Here is a 16,784-nt window from a genome sequence, read left to right as displayed (position 1 = left end):
CACATTGCTAAAACCTGTCTACTGAACCACATATGAATGGTCACTTTCAAATTATCCTCAAAAATGTTTATTAAAAGATACAACGTCAACATGTGAATAAGCAAGGGCCCTTGATTACCATAACAATATAAAAAGTAAAAGAAAGCACCAAACTCTTAGGTAATATGGATCCTCTAATTTTGTGAGAAAACCATCTATACTGCATAGTTAAATCAGTCTATATATTGTAGGAGTGCCACACAGTTTCAGCTAACAGTCCAATAACTATTTCCCAGATGCTCTAGTTTAGTGGTTCTAATGCCGTGACCTCGCAATAGAGTTCCCCATGTTGCAGTGACCCCAAAACATAATTGGTGGTTTGGTGGCTCTGATACATGACTATTACACACACATTGGGGCACATTTACCAAGAACAGTGCAGTGTGCACTATGTGCAGTTACCTGTCAAGTGTGCAGGGGGCGCCAAATTCAGGAGATCTGGCGCCCCCTGCATTGCCCGGACAGAGGGCATGACTTTTTATTTTGCACCTTTAACAATTCTGTCAGACTTTGCATGTTAAATCTGCTGCAAGGTCCGACAGAGCACCGGAACGCCCCGTAATTTGTGGTGCAAACATTTCTTAAATGCCTGTGCAAGCAGTTTGCACTAGAAAGAATGGGCAAAGTCAGACAGAAAACTGGCGCAAAGTAAATGTGCCACATTGCATGCATGAGGCCCAAAGCTCCGCAACATAACTATAATACAAACATTACATGCATGAGACACATAACCATAGCAGAGGCATTAGATGGGACACACTCAGCTCTTCGGCATTTGCTCCTACAGTGTCAGCAACAGCAGCCTGCACTTCTCCCCTCATAGTCCTGAGCCTGGTCCCTCCCCCACTGTAGCCTCAAGATGCTTATACTTTACTGGAATTGTGCTCACCTTTCTCGGTAGTACAGTTGGTACAACACGTGAAACAGCTTTGACTTTGGTTTTTTTAAGTGGTTTAGGTGGCCCTCCTGGGCTTCATGGCAACAGTTTTGCAAAGGAAGAAGGTTAAATGGGTAGATGGAGATTTTGAGGGTATTTCATGCCGCCAATCACTCAGACTAAACCCTTTTTTGTGATCAGGTTTCTTTATTAAATAGCTTTGTAATACTTTTTTCGAGCCCGGACTGGGCTCTTCCTCAAAATAGCTTTGTAACACGCGTTTTGAGCCCAGACTGGGCTCTTCCTTTTAGCGCGCGTGAGGTATGTGTAGCTTCAGCATGACATCAAAATGTAAAGAAAAACATGGCGTGTAATGGTGTTCATTCATAAAACCAAATCCATGCCAACCGATGGGTCTATTTTTAGCAAGAGAGAGAATCGAAACGAATCGAGGGGACATGAAAATACAGAAAAATATATAATATATAAATATTGTATATAAAACAGAAATAAAAACATCAATATAAATATGAAATTAATGACCTGCCCCTTTTTTTTTTCACTTCCATTTTTCACTCCAAAAATCTATAACTTTTTTATTTTTCCACATAAAGAGCTGTGTTATGGCTTATTTTTTGCGTAACAAATTGCACTTCAAAGTGACTGTATTTAACCCCTTAATGACCGCCCTATCGGGATTCTACGGCGGTCATTAAGGCTACTTCCTCTGACACGACGCCTTTCTACGGCGGCGCGTCAGAAGATGATTTTGGGACACCAGGTCTCGCTCGTGCCGGTGTCGGGCTGTGATGTCAAAGCCCAAACCCGGCACTAATGTCTGGGATCAGAAAAAACTCAGATCCCGGTCAGATCCCAAGCATGACCGTGGCGTGTTAGTATGTCCCCGTGGATCGGACACCCCCCCCCCCGGAGGTTCCGATTAATTCTGCTGCGGCCCGGGGGTCCGGCGAGTTCCCCGAGGCTCCCAGCTCCTATTCTCGCCGGGTTCTGCCTTCCTGGCAGGACCCAGCTGTAATCAACTGAGCAACAATGCAAGTGTATTGCAGTGTAAGGGTTTGAACAAGCGATCGGATGAACACCAAATATGGAATGTGTAAAAAAATGTTAAAAAAAAAAAAAAGGAAAAATCATTTTATAATACTAATTAAATGAAATAAAAGTCCCATAATCTCCCCAGTTGCACATAAAATGCAAATAAAGTATATAAAACACAAAAACACCAAAAAACGTTCATATTTGGTATCACCACGTCCGTATTTATCTGTACAATAAATCTAAATCAATATTGAACCTGTTTGGTGAACGATGTAAAAAAAAAAGCACCAAAAACTTCCCGTAATATATAATTTTCCATCAAACACCATAACAAAAAATGTTCTAAAAAGTGATCAAAAAAAGTTATGCGCTTTAATATGATACGACTGAAAAGAACTTTTCGCAAAAAATAAGCCCTCAACCAGATCTGACAAGAGAAAAATACAGAAGCTATGGCCCTGAAAAGTTGTCAATAGTAAAATCAATGCATTTTTTTAAAATATTGGTTTTGCTCAGTAAAATTGAGCAAAGATAAGAAAACCTATATAAATGAGGTATCACAGCAATCGTAGTGAACCAGAGAATAAAGATATACCTTATATACTCGAGTATAAGCCTAGTTTTTCAGCACAAAAAATGTGCTGAAAAACCCAAACTCGGCTTATACTCGAGTAAAAAAAAATAAATAAAATCAAAACTCGCCTTTCTGGCGGCACCCGTAGATCTTCTGTGCGATCCATCCGGTATTGTTGTGCTGCACGACGGGGAAGGGGGGCTATATACACTGGGGCAGGGGCTGGCAGACTATATACACTGGGGCAGGGGCTGGCAAGCTATATACACTGGGGCAGGGGCTGGCAAGCTATATACACTGGGGCAGGGGCTGGCAAGCTATATACACTGGGGCAGGGGCTGGCAAGCTATATACACTGGGGCAGGGGCTGGCAAGCTATATACACTGGGGCAGGGGCTGGCAAGCTATATACACTGGGGCAGGGGCTGGCAAGCTATATACACTGGGGCAGGGGCTGGCAAGCTATATACACTGGGGCAGGGACTGGCAAGCTATATACACTGGGGCAGGGACTGGCAAGCTATATACACTGGGGCAGGGGCTGGCAAGCTATATACACTGGGGCAGGGGCTGGCTGGCTTCATACTGGAGAGGCTATGACCAATGCATTTCCCACCCTCGGCTTATACTCGAGTCAATAGGTTTTCCCAGTTTTTTGTGGTAAAATTAGGGGCCTCGGCTTATACTCGGGTCGGCTAAAACTCGAGTATATACGGGTAATATTTTTACATTATGATCAGCAGGGGGGAAAAAAGTGCTAAAAATGCTAAATAAAAATGTATGATTTTGTTTGTGTCCCCTTTAAATAGTTAATAAAATCTCATGAATAAGCTATAGACCCCCCAAATGAATTATTTTTACAAGTGTTTCTCACCTTGCAAATAATAAGCCCTCATATGTCCAGTGTAAATTTTATAGCCTTCACATTGGGACAATAGAAATCTGCTGTGAATGGCGCTGCTTTGATCCTATGCCCGGCCTCGTCTGAAGTTTACTACCACATATGGGGTATCAGTAGACTCAAGAGAAATTGGGCATCAAACTTTGCAGAGCGTTTCATCATTTCATTCATTATGAAACTGTCAGTTTTGGCCTACATTAATGCATTTTCCCCCAAAATTCTAAAGTTTTTAAACCCATGTGAAACACTTAAAGGGTTAATAGACTTAATAGAAGTTGTTTTACATACGTTGAGTGGCGAAGTTTCTACAGTGGGGTAATTTATGGGGTTATACTATCATATAGGCCTTTTAAAGTCAGTTGGAAGCTGAGTTGTCCCTCAAAATGTGAGTTTTGGCGATTTTCATGAAAGCACCTAAAGTTCTGCGCCTCATAACATCCTAAAATATCTTCCGAACAAAAAAAAACCAGACATTCCAGAAATTATAAAGCTTTTTGGGTAGTTTTATTTCCTCGCTGGAAAGCAAAACATTTCAAACTTTGAAAATTAAGAAATTTTACACACTTTTGCCAAATTTTGATTTTTTTTCAGAACGAAACGCAAAACTTATCAATTAAATTTTACAACTAACATGAAGTACAATGTGTCACGGGAAAACAATCTCAAAATTACCTGGATATCTTAAAGCGTTCCGAAGTTCTAACCAATTATCGTGATACATGTCAGATTCGAAAAATCGAGTCTGGTCATTGAGCTGAAAACTAGTGTCGGTGATAAGGGGTTAATATTCCATGCCGTGTACTGGAAGCTGAAAAAAATTTCAAAACTACCTTTTTGGTTAGAGGTAGGTACTGTAGGTAATTTGTACTGTTTGAGGATGCTGGGGGCTAGTACGTTTTTATATTATTGGGGCCCTCCTGTATTTACATGATATGTTGTCCGGTACGATATTGGTTTCTAGCACCGGATTTGATGATGTTCCAGTGCTTTTTTCAGGATGCCCAAGATGTTTTGGATGTCTTTACTGAATGTGGTAATAAATGTAAATTGATAGGAAGATTCTGTTTTGTTAGTGTTTTTTGGAAAGAGACTTTCCATTTGGCTGAATTGGCTTGCTCTTTTTAAGGCATCAACAATAATCTTATTGGGATATTTTTTCTCTTTGAACCACTTCACTAAAACAAGGCATTGTTGGTTTGGGTATCGAAGCAGTTTCTTTTTGTGGAGATTACTTCTATAATCTTAGTAACTGTTCATATGTACATTTTTAAAAAATGTTTCGGTGGCGAATTTATTCCCGTTGTGTCCTATTACAAGGTTCAGGAATTCCACTTGTTTTGTATTGTAGTTTGGAGTAAAAACAAGTCCCCAATAGTTGTTTTATTTTAATTTTTGTACATAATTGCTGAAGGGTGGTGTTGTCGCCCCGGCAAAACAATGAACAGGTTGTCAATATATCTTTTATATTATTTAAGTTTCCCTAGATGTGTAATCTCCAGCACAATAAATATGTTTTCAAACATTTGCATAAACAGGTTGGCATAAGAAGGGGCAACTTAAGTCCATATGGCTGATTTTTGCTGATGGAATATATGTTTGCCATGGGTGAAGTAGTTGTTATTAAGTATAAAGTAAAGGCCATCTAGTAGAAATTGTTTTTGGATATGTAGAGAATAATATCAATGCATGCTAAACCAACGGAATGTTCAATATTGGTGTATAGTGCTGTGACATCAAGAGTGGCCAGTATAAAATCCTCTTCCCATGAAATTCGGTTTAGGACACTAGTCAACTGGGACAAATCCCTGAGCTATTCATCTTTGTTACATATTTTTGTAGGAACAAGTCTAGATAGTGTGATAGATTGCTAGTGAGACAATTGGTGATTGAAATGATAGGGCGACCGGGGGGAGAAGTAAGACTTAATTTCTTTGCAAGGAGGCCCATTTTGGCCTACTATTTAATGAATTCTTGGTAGTTTTTCTAAAGTTGTGGGAACAGGTCGTCCGTGAGTTCGATAATATGTTTCATCGGATAGGATGAGTCCCGCTTCCGATTCGTAGTCAGCAAAGTCCTGAATTTCAGTACCAACCCCTTTATCTGCTGCTTGAAAGACAATGTTCATGTTTTGAGCTAACAGTTTAAGGGCTATGGATTCTTCCCTGGATAGATTATATGTATGGGGTTATGTTATACCTTTTTTAGTATATGGGTATTTCCACCTCTTTTTAATTTTGTTTTTGTTTAATTCTTGAAGGTCATTATGGACCAGAACATGAAAAGTTTTTATGACATGGCTCCGATTATGGATAGGTTAAAAAGTACTCTGAGGCTGAACTTCCATGTGTACGTATGGATCTGTTGTCATATTCTGTTCAATTGTATTAGGCTGTCTATCTTGTTGGATAAAAAAAGTCTCTTAATAGATCTCTTGAGTTTTCTTATACAATTCTGGAGGTCCAAAAATGTGTCTAAACATTTGACGTTGTTGGTGGGACAGAAAGAGAGCCCTTTTTCTAAGAGCAAGATGCCATATGAAATCTTTACTCTTTTTGCCTCCCCTTTTTCCTTTCCTTCTAATTTTATGGGTGTGAGAGTTTTTAGTCTCGTGTGTTTTTGTGGGGTGGTGCATAAAAAAATCTTTCCCATGTATGACGGACACCGGACTTTCTATTATTCTAGTGGAATCATTTATTATGTGCATGGAAAGTGGTTCTAGGAACAGTACCGATACTATAGGTTTACTTAGAAAGTGGTCTAGAATGACTGAATTGTCGACTGGATGAATGGTAATGTTAGTTATAGACTCTGTATCGAAATGTGTACTTTTGATCCTGGAAGAGTGTGTTTGCGACACGGTAGGGCCGCATCACACCATTTATTGAATTCAGTTGCTTTTGTGTGGGTGGTGGAGGCTGGGATGTTGTGAGTGCAGTTGGTGAAAGACCGGTTTGTTGGCTTGTAGAGCTGCCTCCGATTCCCCGGAAAAAAAAAATCTGCTATGGTTGTGTTTTTTGGAGGGGTAGTTTTTGGTTATCTCCTTGGTGGAATCAGTTTGTGTGTTCTCCATCGTGCTTGGTTCGGTCTGTCTGGTTCGGCTTAGGTCTTATTCTATAGTTCCCTCTATTTAAATTATTAGTTTTTCTGGTGATGATGTCTGGTTCCGTTATCTGTATTCTACCAGCTCTGTTTTGACAAATGTGGGTAAAATGTGTGTGTGTATCAAAGATGGATAGCTGATGTTGTAAAAAGAGGGTTTTGTGCTTGGCTGCTGTATACAATGTATTCCTTTTTTCCCAGATAATTTGTATTTATATTTTAGAGCAATTATCTAATGCTATCTCCCATTGTTGCGTATAAGTCTGGTCTGTGGGGAAAGTAGAGGGGAACTTAATTCTAAGACCCCTAGGTGCAACCTTTTCCTTTAAATAACTATCTAGGAATATAATGTCAACTTCATGCATGAGTTTATCTTTCATTGTATCTTTGAGTTCATTAAATAAATAAATAAATAATAAATTCATTCTTTTGGTTTCATTGTTCGAAAAAAGAAAGTCAGTGGTGGTACTTGCAATTCCATTGTCCATCTCCTTTGTAGCTCCTATTAAAGTTAGAGGTGCGATTCTAATAGGTACCTTGAGACGATATGAATTATTTAGTGCAGGTATTATCTGCTTTTATTCTTATGAAGTGCGTCATATTTATATTGATGTTTTTATTTGTCAGTTTTACATAAAATATTTATATATACTCGAGTATAAGCCGACCAGAGTATAAGCAGAGACCCCTAATTTTACCAACAAAACTGAGAAAGCCTATTGACTCGAGTATAAGCCGGGGGTGGTAAATGCATTGGTCACAGCCTCCCAGTACATAGCCAGCCCCCAGTAGTATACAGCCAACCAGCCCCCAGTAGTATACAGCCAGCCAGCCCCCATGTAGTATACAGCCAGCCAGCCCCCATGTAGTATACAGCCAGCCAATCCCCATGTAGTATACAGCCAGCCAACCACCAGTAGTATACAGCCAGCCATGTAGTATACAGCTAGCCCCCATGTAGTATACAGCCAGCCACTCCATGTAGTATACAACCAGCCCGCCCGCCCGCAGTTTGCCAAACACAAAAAAACCTTAAATGCTCACCTTCAATGCTTAAATGCAGCACCCCAATGCTCCGGTCACTGTGGCTCCTCTTCTTTCTTCTCTTTGCTGTAACAGCAGAAAGAGACGTGCCCACGTGATCTGCCGGCCGGCCGGCAGATCACATGGACGAGTCTTTGCCAGGTAATACAGCATAGAGAAGAGTATGTAATTTTTTTTTTAATTGATTCGGTGTATACATGAGTATATACAGTATATAATTTTTACTATCATCTGCCAAAATTTGTGTATTTTTCATGTCCCCATGTTACATCCATTCGTTTTAGCTTTGAGCCTCTCTCTTGCTAAAAATAGCACCGATAGGTTTTATGAATGAACACTATTACAGGCCATGTAAAAAAATTGTTTTTTTCCAACGAAACCACTAAGTTCAGGGGTTTAGCAATATATGTTTCTGCATCAGTGTAGCTACAGCATTCTCAAGGTATGTGTAATGCATAAAAACAAATGGTAGATTTCCTTTAAACAAAATCAACCACATAGATAACATTAAAAACCTATTCATACTCACCTCCACTCCTCTCCACCTTGATCCTGGCGCTATTCACCGCTAGTCTTCACACGCCAGGATCACAGAGAAAAGAAACTTCTAATTAGAAGCATGGAGCACGGGGACACTATGTGCGGCGCTCTGGGCTTCTAATTATGCACGTCCTCGCCACCTCCCTCTCCCATGTCACACGAGAGGCTGATTTAACATAATATTGATAATATGCAGTATAGACGGTTTTCTCCCTAAAAGGAGGATCCATATTGCATATGAGACTAAGAGTTTGGTGCTTTTTTGTATTTTTTAATATTGTAATTTTAAGCAAGGGCCCTTGCTATTTACATATGAACATTGTATCTTTTTATAAACATTTTTGAGAATTATTAAGAAGTGACAATTCATATGTGGTTCAGTAGACAGGTTTTAGCATGAATTAAAATTAAGGGCATACAGACATCTTGTAATGCTATACAATAAAATGTTTTTATTTCTATTTTAATTTGTTCATGTTGGATTTTTTCCTGTGCCGTACCATTTACCTATATTATTTAATGATTTTCTTTTTGGACCTAGGATACAAAAGATATTGAGCAAATAAAAAATCTTATAGACAACCCACTTGGGAGTGCTACTATTCATTTAATTAATGTCTTACTGTATACTTACAACAGAACAATGCAAGATATACCAATGTGTGTGTACACATCAGCAATTCGTCCAACATTTGGGAAAAAGAAGGTTTGAACACACCGTTTCATAGTAATAACATTTTGAGTGCCAGCTACTGCACATGCCAAGTGTTGTCTGCACTTTATAATCACGGACAACTATAAAGTTTAGTTAATTATGGAATCCTGTACTGTTAACTTTCATTCTTATTGCTGTGAGAAATTAGAAAACTTCCTTCTCCCAAAAACTTAAATGAATCTTCCGGTAAATTCTATTACACATCCATTATTAATAGCTAGAAATCAATATGTGGGGTACCGTGCTATATTTTCATCTATTAATATGTAATAGAACCTACCAAACATGTGTTTACTTTGCCTTAGTGGGAAAAAGTGAGCCAACACAAACCTGATTAATAGAAAACAAGGAAGGGAGGGGTGGCAGGGAAATTTGTCATCCTGATATTACTTAAGTTTTAAAGGATACGATCTGTGCCTGGAAAAAGAGTTCGGCCTGTCAGGAGCTCCGCCATTATACAGCCTACAGACCAGATATCCACTGAAAAAGAACATTAAAAAAGATCCATAAACACATTTACAATAAGTAAAGATTATATTTTTGTCATACATATACACCCCATAAAAAGAAAGAGTCTGGTAAATATAACAAAATATATATGCTTGCAGATAAAAGACAGGATAATTCTTTCTGGAAGAAATGCTCCACCGCTATTTTATGCCAAGACTTTTTTTCAGCACTTTCACAAAGCTTCTGCTAGGTAATAGTTATAACCCAACCTGAGACTATTTACACGAACCACAAACTCACTGCTCTTTTTAGAGTGGAGTTTCACAGCCATAAAGATGCAATAGCAATGTTCTTCATTACAGTTACAAAGTGCTATATATCTCCTGTTAAAATACCAGTGTTTTACCATGTCAAAAAAAAAAATCAGACTAAGACAAATTTCAGAAGTATTTCCACATTCAATGTGAGCCATAATTTACTCAATTCCACTGGTAAAAAATTGGTCATTAAGAAGGGTAAAATTAAAGCTGAAATGACCGTGCCTACAAACGAAAAAGCCTTCAATTTCTGCAGCTAGTTATCTTGTTTTATTTCATATTTTATCTTTTCATTGTAAAAAAATAATTCTGAGCCTTGCCCTATACCCCAATGCTTTCCGATATTCTTGGAAGAGAGATACCAAATTTTCATTAATAAGTAAATCCTGCTATCTGCATAGGCAGACTCTGTGATACACTGCTATGCATCAGTATGGCAGTGTATTATTTTGAACAAGCAATCAAATGATCACTTGTTCAAGTAAAAAAATGTAAAAGGGAGTTTAAAACCTTCGGGAAACTGTAATCTTAAAGTTAATCTGCAGAACTCGGAGATCCTGAAATTGTCCCTCCCGCCTTCGGAGGCGTCACATCTGGCTTCAATCTTTCCTTTCCGTTGGGCAAATATTTGGGTGTCCACATTTCCTCAGATCTCTCCCGTTTATACTCCCTTAATTATGAACCGTTACTGAAAGCTATAGCTAGCGACCTATCCAAATGGTAACCATTAGATCTTTCTTGGTTTGGGAGAATTAATTTACTGAAAATGGATATTTAACCCCGACTCCTATACTCATTTCAGACTGTACCCATGGACATTCCTTGATCCTTCTTTAGGTCCCTCCAAAAATTGGCTCGCCACTTTATATGGCCAGGTTTCCTCCCACGCATTAGAAGTCTTCTTATGCAACCCAAGATGACAGGAGGGGTTGGGATGCCGGACTTCATATCCTACCACAGAGCATCTATAGACATGTGTATTGGATCTATTCCATCACAAATTAACTGGTTCACAATCGCCTGCCGTGTATTCACTGCGGCGGTCGGGTCCCGCTGCATGTAGAGGGCTCACAGGCTGAGCCCTCTTCATAGCCGGTAAATCTTTGCTGAATATTGCAGGGTGTTATCACAGCGATTGTTGCCGGCAGCCGCAAAAGGATGCCTAGGAGACGTCATCGGGGAGCGGCGATCCGTCTCTATGGTAGCCACGGGTCTTCCGAAGACCTGAGGCTGTTTCGTTTTAACCCCTTCATTACAATGTGCTGATAGCACATTGTAATGAATGAGGAGGAAAATCCCCATGTACTGCCATACTGTAGTATGGCAGTATATGATAGGATCGATCAGACTACCTAGGGTTAAAGTACCCTAGGGAGTCTGAAATATAGTAAAAATAAAAATAAAAGTTTTAAAAAAAATTATAATAAAACTAAAAATTCAACTCACTCCCCTTTCTCTAGAACTGACATAAATATAAAAAAACTGTTAAAATCATAAACACATTAGGTATCGATGCGTCCAAAAACGCCCGAGCTATTAAAATATATTAACGTTTTTTCAACACGTTTAACCTCGTAATGGAAAATAGCGAGTCGAAAATGGCACTTTTTTTGAATATTAAAAAATCTATAAAAAGTGATCAAAAGGTTGTACAGTCCTTAAAATGATACCATTGAAAATATTATCAAATGGGCTTTTATGACATAGGGGCGGGACCGGAACACGATGTGAGATGAACTGAGGCTCGGCGTCCCACGCTCTCCCTTGAGAAATCCCCGCCAGCTGATCGCTCCAGAGCCGTCAGCCTACATCACTCTGACAGACAGCACCTTACAGCTGAAGCCCGCTGTCACTCTGGGCGAGCCGGGAATACCATGCCGCGTGGAGGACGCCGACAGGCTGATCTGCAACTGAACTCACCGGTTAGCTCCATTGCCCATTTTGCCCGATCTTCGGTGGGCGGCACGCAGACTCCCCCGGCTTGAGGTGGACAGACTCGCACGGGACAGCTGAGAACTCCAGTGGGAGCTGCTAATATTATGCAGGACCTGCCGACTCCTGACTCTCAGGGAGACGTGGAGTGGACGACAGCGGTGCCATCATTTAATATGAATGAACAGGGGCCATGGAATGACCCCCTGGCAGGTGATGCGGACCAAGGCATATCTCTTGCCGAAATAAAAGAAATGCTGAGGGCTCTCCCAACTAGGAATGAACTAGAGACCCAAATAACGCGACTAGAGGAGAGGTGTCTACGCGAATTGGAGGAGGTAAGAGCCTCTGTGGCTATAAACTCGGAGGCGATTAGCCATTTCAACATCAGCATATCGAACATGGTAGAGAATGTGCGAAGACACTTTCATTGGTACAGACACATGCAAATATCATAAAGGATTTGGCACTGCAAATTGACAATCTCGAGAATCGAGGCAGGAGGAAAAATATCAAGATTAGGGGGTTGCCAGAGTCTGTACCAGGAGATCGTCAGAGAGGCTGCAACTGCTATCTTTAATGATATACTAGGAGAACCAGAAAACACATTTGTCGAGATTGACCGTATTCATCTAATTGCATATAAACATTACTACCGACAAAAAGAGATTATTCTTAGAAAGGCCTGGGAAAAGGGCTCCATTTTATTCGAAAATGCTCGTGTTTTTCTGTTGCCAGATGTCAAGACGCTGATTAACAAAAAAGGAAAATATTGGGCCCACTGTTATAGAGAGCTAAGTACGTTGGTGCAACATATAAATGGGGATACCCTTTCTGTGTGACTTTACATAGGGATGGCCTGAACTTTACAATCTATTCGCCAACAGATCTGGAGGGTGCTTACAGATTTCTAGGGATTGAGCCCCTAGAGATCCCAGACTGGACCATGTACCCTCTCCCTAGCCCCACACAGCGTTCAGAAACCCAACTTTTAATAAGAAGGGACACAACAAGTAATGTTCAGCCGGAAACAAATCAATGGATAGCCCCAGCTTTACCTAGAACGGTTTAGGGAGTTGACTCTTCCGTGGAAATTTCTATATACATTTTTGCGGTATTGAGCACCACCTGGGAACTTGACTTTCGGTTGCCTATATGTGTAAATATGACATGATTAAAAAGGGAGAGATGAGGAGGAGGAGCTCAGGATTGGGGGTTCCCCCCTCTTCTTCGCCCCCTCCCTTTCTTCTTTTATTTTTTTTTTCTCCCTCCTTTTCCACCCCTCTCGGGGAACTCATAATTGTTATAAGGAATGTTTTGTTGTTTACTGCTATTCAAAGGAATGGAAGTAGAGAGGGGATGAGAGAACTTGCAACATACATTAAGTAGAGGTTGGGGGAAAGTATCCACCCTTTAACCCGTGTATGGCAATGAGGTTGAGAGTTAATGGGCTATCCCAGTAGTTTATATTGACCTATTTATGAATTTTATCTAAGGAGACATGGGGGGAGGGGGAGGTAAGGGTGGAGGGTGGAGGGTGAGGATGTAGTGTGAGGGAGGGGGGTTGAAGCACGATAAGATGTTTAAATGAAATTGTACACACGTGAGACAATATATGAATTAACGTTTAGCATAAAAAAATATACATATTAACATGGTGCAGAGAGCATATCCACCTTATATGCATAAAGAGGGGCTAGATCCCTGGCATAGATTATGAATCTTCAATTAATTATGCAAAGAAGATATGGGGGAAGGGGGAGAGGGAAACTTATGGATGGGGGAAGGGTGGTAGTAGGGGGATTGGAATATTTAAGGTGTTGTAAGATATTAAAAGGAAATTATTCACAGGTTTAGCACTTAAGTTTAATGTATGAACTAAACACTAGTAATTACTAGTGAACTATGCTATGTAAATAAAGAGGTGGGGAGAGGGGGGAGATGGGTATATGGAGGGGGGAATGAGGAGGTTGTGAGTTTGGCATGTCTAAGGTAATGTAAGATATGTAAAGGAAATAATATATATGTTCTGCAATATGTTTAATGTATGAATTAATGTACAATGAGATTGAGATTCTAATGTAGAAATTCACATAAACTTGTTTTATGTAAACAAGCACATAATGCTATGAGAACACATAAATCCCACTAATTAAATATGGAAGTATAAGGGATAGTGCAATAGGGGCGAAGGGGGATATTAGAAAGTTATTTAACTATTCGACAGAACCAAAAGTAAGAGATGCATCTCGAGGAAAGTAGTTGGAGACTCTTTGAAGAATTGGTGTTCCCTACAGGTTTGGTAGCAAGAGGGAATATAAACCCTTCAACATTAAGATAATAAAGCAAGTTTGTAGAACTGCACTGGAAAAAAGAACTGGGAAAAGTAAATAACAGACCTATCCCCTCTCTCTGTCTATTCACTTATTTATTTATTTTTACATAAGGGGGAAGGAGAGAAGGAGAAGGGAAGAGAGGGGAAAATATTTATTTTTTGTTTGTTTTTTCTCCCCTCTTTTCTCTATCGCTCCCCTTTCCCCCCCCCCCCTTTTTTTTACCTCCATTTTCCTGGGTGGAACTGGAAAGCGAGAGCAAGCTACCTGTAGAAGCACTTTGAATATGCCCTACTGGGGCTCTGAAAACGCATATGTTCTAAACATTTAGAGGGGGACTTGGCATTGGGTAAGAGCCGGACCGTAGCCCTGATTAGGCCACAAAAATTTAGTACTGCCTTAAAATAATACACCTCCCAAATAGGCCAGGTGAGATAGTATTCCTATGATTTAGGATTCTACTTAAGCGCCTATAGGCGCTACCTACCTATTGTTTAGCAGAGGCTAAGAGGTAGGTAACACGAGGGTTGTGGGTGGGTTGAGGTAGTTGGGTTAGATTTTTTTTTTTTCTCTTATTGGATTTTTTTTTTCTTCTCTTTTCTCTCCCCCTCCTGTTGGTCCCTCCCTGGCGCTCCTACCCCCCACACATAGAGACGCCTAATTAAATTATACACTGTAGGGACTTCTGAATAAACATGGATCAGCTACAAATAAAATCCTTGAATGCAAAGGGCTTAAATATACCTGAGAAAAGGGTCTCTTTACTACGACTACTTAAAAAACAAAAAACCTCCATAGCATTTATTCAGGAGACACATTTTTGTGTAGATCAAATCCCTAGGCTATATGACAGGGATTATCCAATTGTATATCACAGCCCATCTCTTGACTCCAAAACGAAGGGGAACTCTAGATACATCCAGTGGTAGGTCATCACTCTCCCAGGGTACCCTAAGCTCAGCACAAAAAGTGTTACACTCTCTTCAATTAGTAGATACGTGGAGAATACTTCATCCGAATGAAAAAGACTTTACTTTTTTGTCACAGATGGAAGATCATCCACCCGGACCAGACCTGCGGCATCCCAGGCCGCAGGATTGCAGACAGTCTAGCCCTCATGAGAGACACGGTGCATTACATCAGAAGCCGCCGCATCGGCGCAGCCCTGGTCAGCCTTGATCAGGAGAAGGCCTTCGACCGAGTCTCGCATGAATTCATGGGTAAAGTACTGCGCAAGCTTGGTCTGGGGAAAATGTTTTGTACCTATGTTAACCTGATGTATTCTGACATTTGCAGCACGGTGTTGGTGAACGGCTGGAAGACTAACCCCTTTCCCATCCTTTCAGGGGTTAGACAAGGCTGCCCTCTTTCACCTCTTCTCTTTGTTTGTGTTATAGAGCTGTTCGCAGAATCTATCCGGCAGAGAGGAGAGATCAGAGGGATCACCGCACCGGGACCAGGACACGCCGAGGTCAAGTGCTCGCTCTACATGGACGACGTGACCGTCTTCTGCGCAGACCAGCGTTCGGTGACGGAACTCGCCCAGAAGTGTGAGCTGTTCGGACAAGCTTTGGGGGCAAAGGTCAACTGCAAGAAGTCAGAGGTCATGCTCTTCGGGGATTGGCATCCTGCTTCTTCTGCACCTCTTCCCTTCACCATCCAACAAGACTTCATCAAGGTTTTGGGGGTTTGGTTTGGGAAAGACGGAGCAGCCACGAAGTCTTGGCAAGAACGCTTGGCCAAGGTAAACCAATGGATTGGACTGTGGACCCTCAGACAGCTTACCCTCACGGGGAAAGCATTGGTCCTGCGTAACGAGGTGCTGCCTGTGCTACACTACACGGCACAGGCATGGCCGCCCATGGCCGAGTCAGCAAGGCCATTACCAGGACCGTGTTTAAGTTAGTTTGGGGTTCAAAGATGGACAGAGTCAAAAGGTCTGTCATGTACAAGGAGCCTCGCAAGGGGGGTAAGGTTATCCCCGACATCCCACTTTGCTTTGGATCTCTTTTGTGTGTGACATGGTCCGAAGAACTCTGCGAACACCAAGGGACTCTGCCGGCAAGTCCATGTCCCGCTTTTTCCTCCTTCCCCTGTGGCGGGGGCTTGGTTGGGACAAGTGGAACAGCTCCTTCCCTTACAACTGGGATCCTCCCTGGTACTATGCCAGGGCGGTGAAATTTGTGAGGGATCAACATCTGGAGGGACTCAAGCCGGATTTGTGGAAGCCTAAAACTATCCACAAAGTCATCAGAGCCAAGGATATTGTGGAGTGTGTTCCGGAGCTGACCACCAGCACCATGGACACCGTGTGGTCCAACATGTTGTGTGAAAGGCTTAACAACTGGCACAAGGATTTGTCATGGATGGCCATCCAGGGGGGCCTCCCCACCCGGTCATTTATGGCAGCCCGCAACCTGAGCAAAACCCAGTACTGCCCCCAGTGTCCCTTTGTGGAGGAGACATCATTGCACTTGTTCTGGGAATGCCCTTTTGCTCGGGGCCTGTTGAAAGCTCTGGATCACGAACTGCTCCTTTCTGTGCCCAGGAACACCATGACGTGCCACGCTGCACTTTATGGCCTGTTCCAAGGCACCCACACGGTGGGGGCCATCCAGGATGCCTGGCGTTTTATGAACTGCTTCAAAGACGTCTTGTGGTACGCCAGGAGGCGCCTCACCCTTCACAGAGAAACTTTGTCCATCCAGGACTGTCACCGGCTAGTCTTGAGCCAGCTCAGAGACTACGCCTCCCTTGACAGAAGGGTGGACTTAGAAGAAGAGGACTGACAACCCACTTCGTCATTTTTCTCTTGTGGACTTTTTTTTCTTGTTGATCATGGACTTTATTTAGGGAGTTATGGGACTTTGCCTCTTTCTTCACAGATGGAGGCATCCAGGAAGAAGA

At 41.5% G+C, this 16,784-nt stretch overlaps 1 protein-coding gene across 4 annotated transcripts in view; it reads right to left on the bottom strand.

Moving 5' to 3' along the window:
* Positions 1-16,784, bottom strand: part of LOC140118847 (mitogen-activated protein kinase 14) — a 337,108-nt gene that overhangs the window by 148,905 nt on the left and 171,419 nt on the right. For all 4 annotated transcript variants that reach the window (XM_072137220.1, XM_072137218.1, XM_072137219.1 and 1 more), the window contains one exon: positions 9,254-9,325. In XM_072137220.1, coding sequence (XP_071993321.1) covers positions 9,254-9,325 — 72 coding nt within the window. The remainder of the gene's footprint in view (positions 1-9,253; positions 9,326-16,784) is intronic.

This window comes from Engystomops pustulosus, chromosome 2 (genome assembly GCF_040894005.1).
Source record: "Engystomops pustulosus chromosome 2, aEngPut4.maternal, whole genome shotgun sequence".
NCBI classification, from domain to species: domain Eukaryota; kingdom Metazoa; phylum Chordata; class Amphibia; order Anura; family Leptodactylidae; genus Engystomops; species Engystomops pustulosus.
This window is presented reverse-complemented; position numbering and strand designations above follow the sequence as displayed.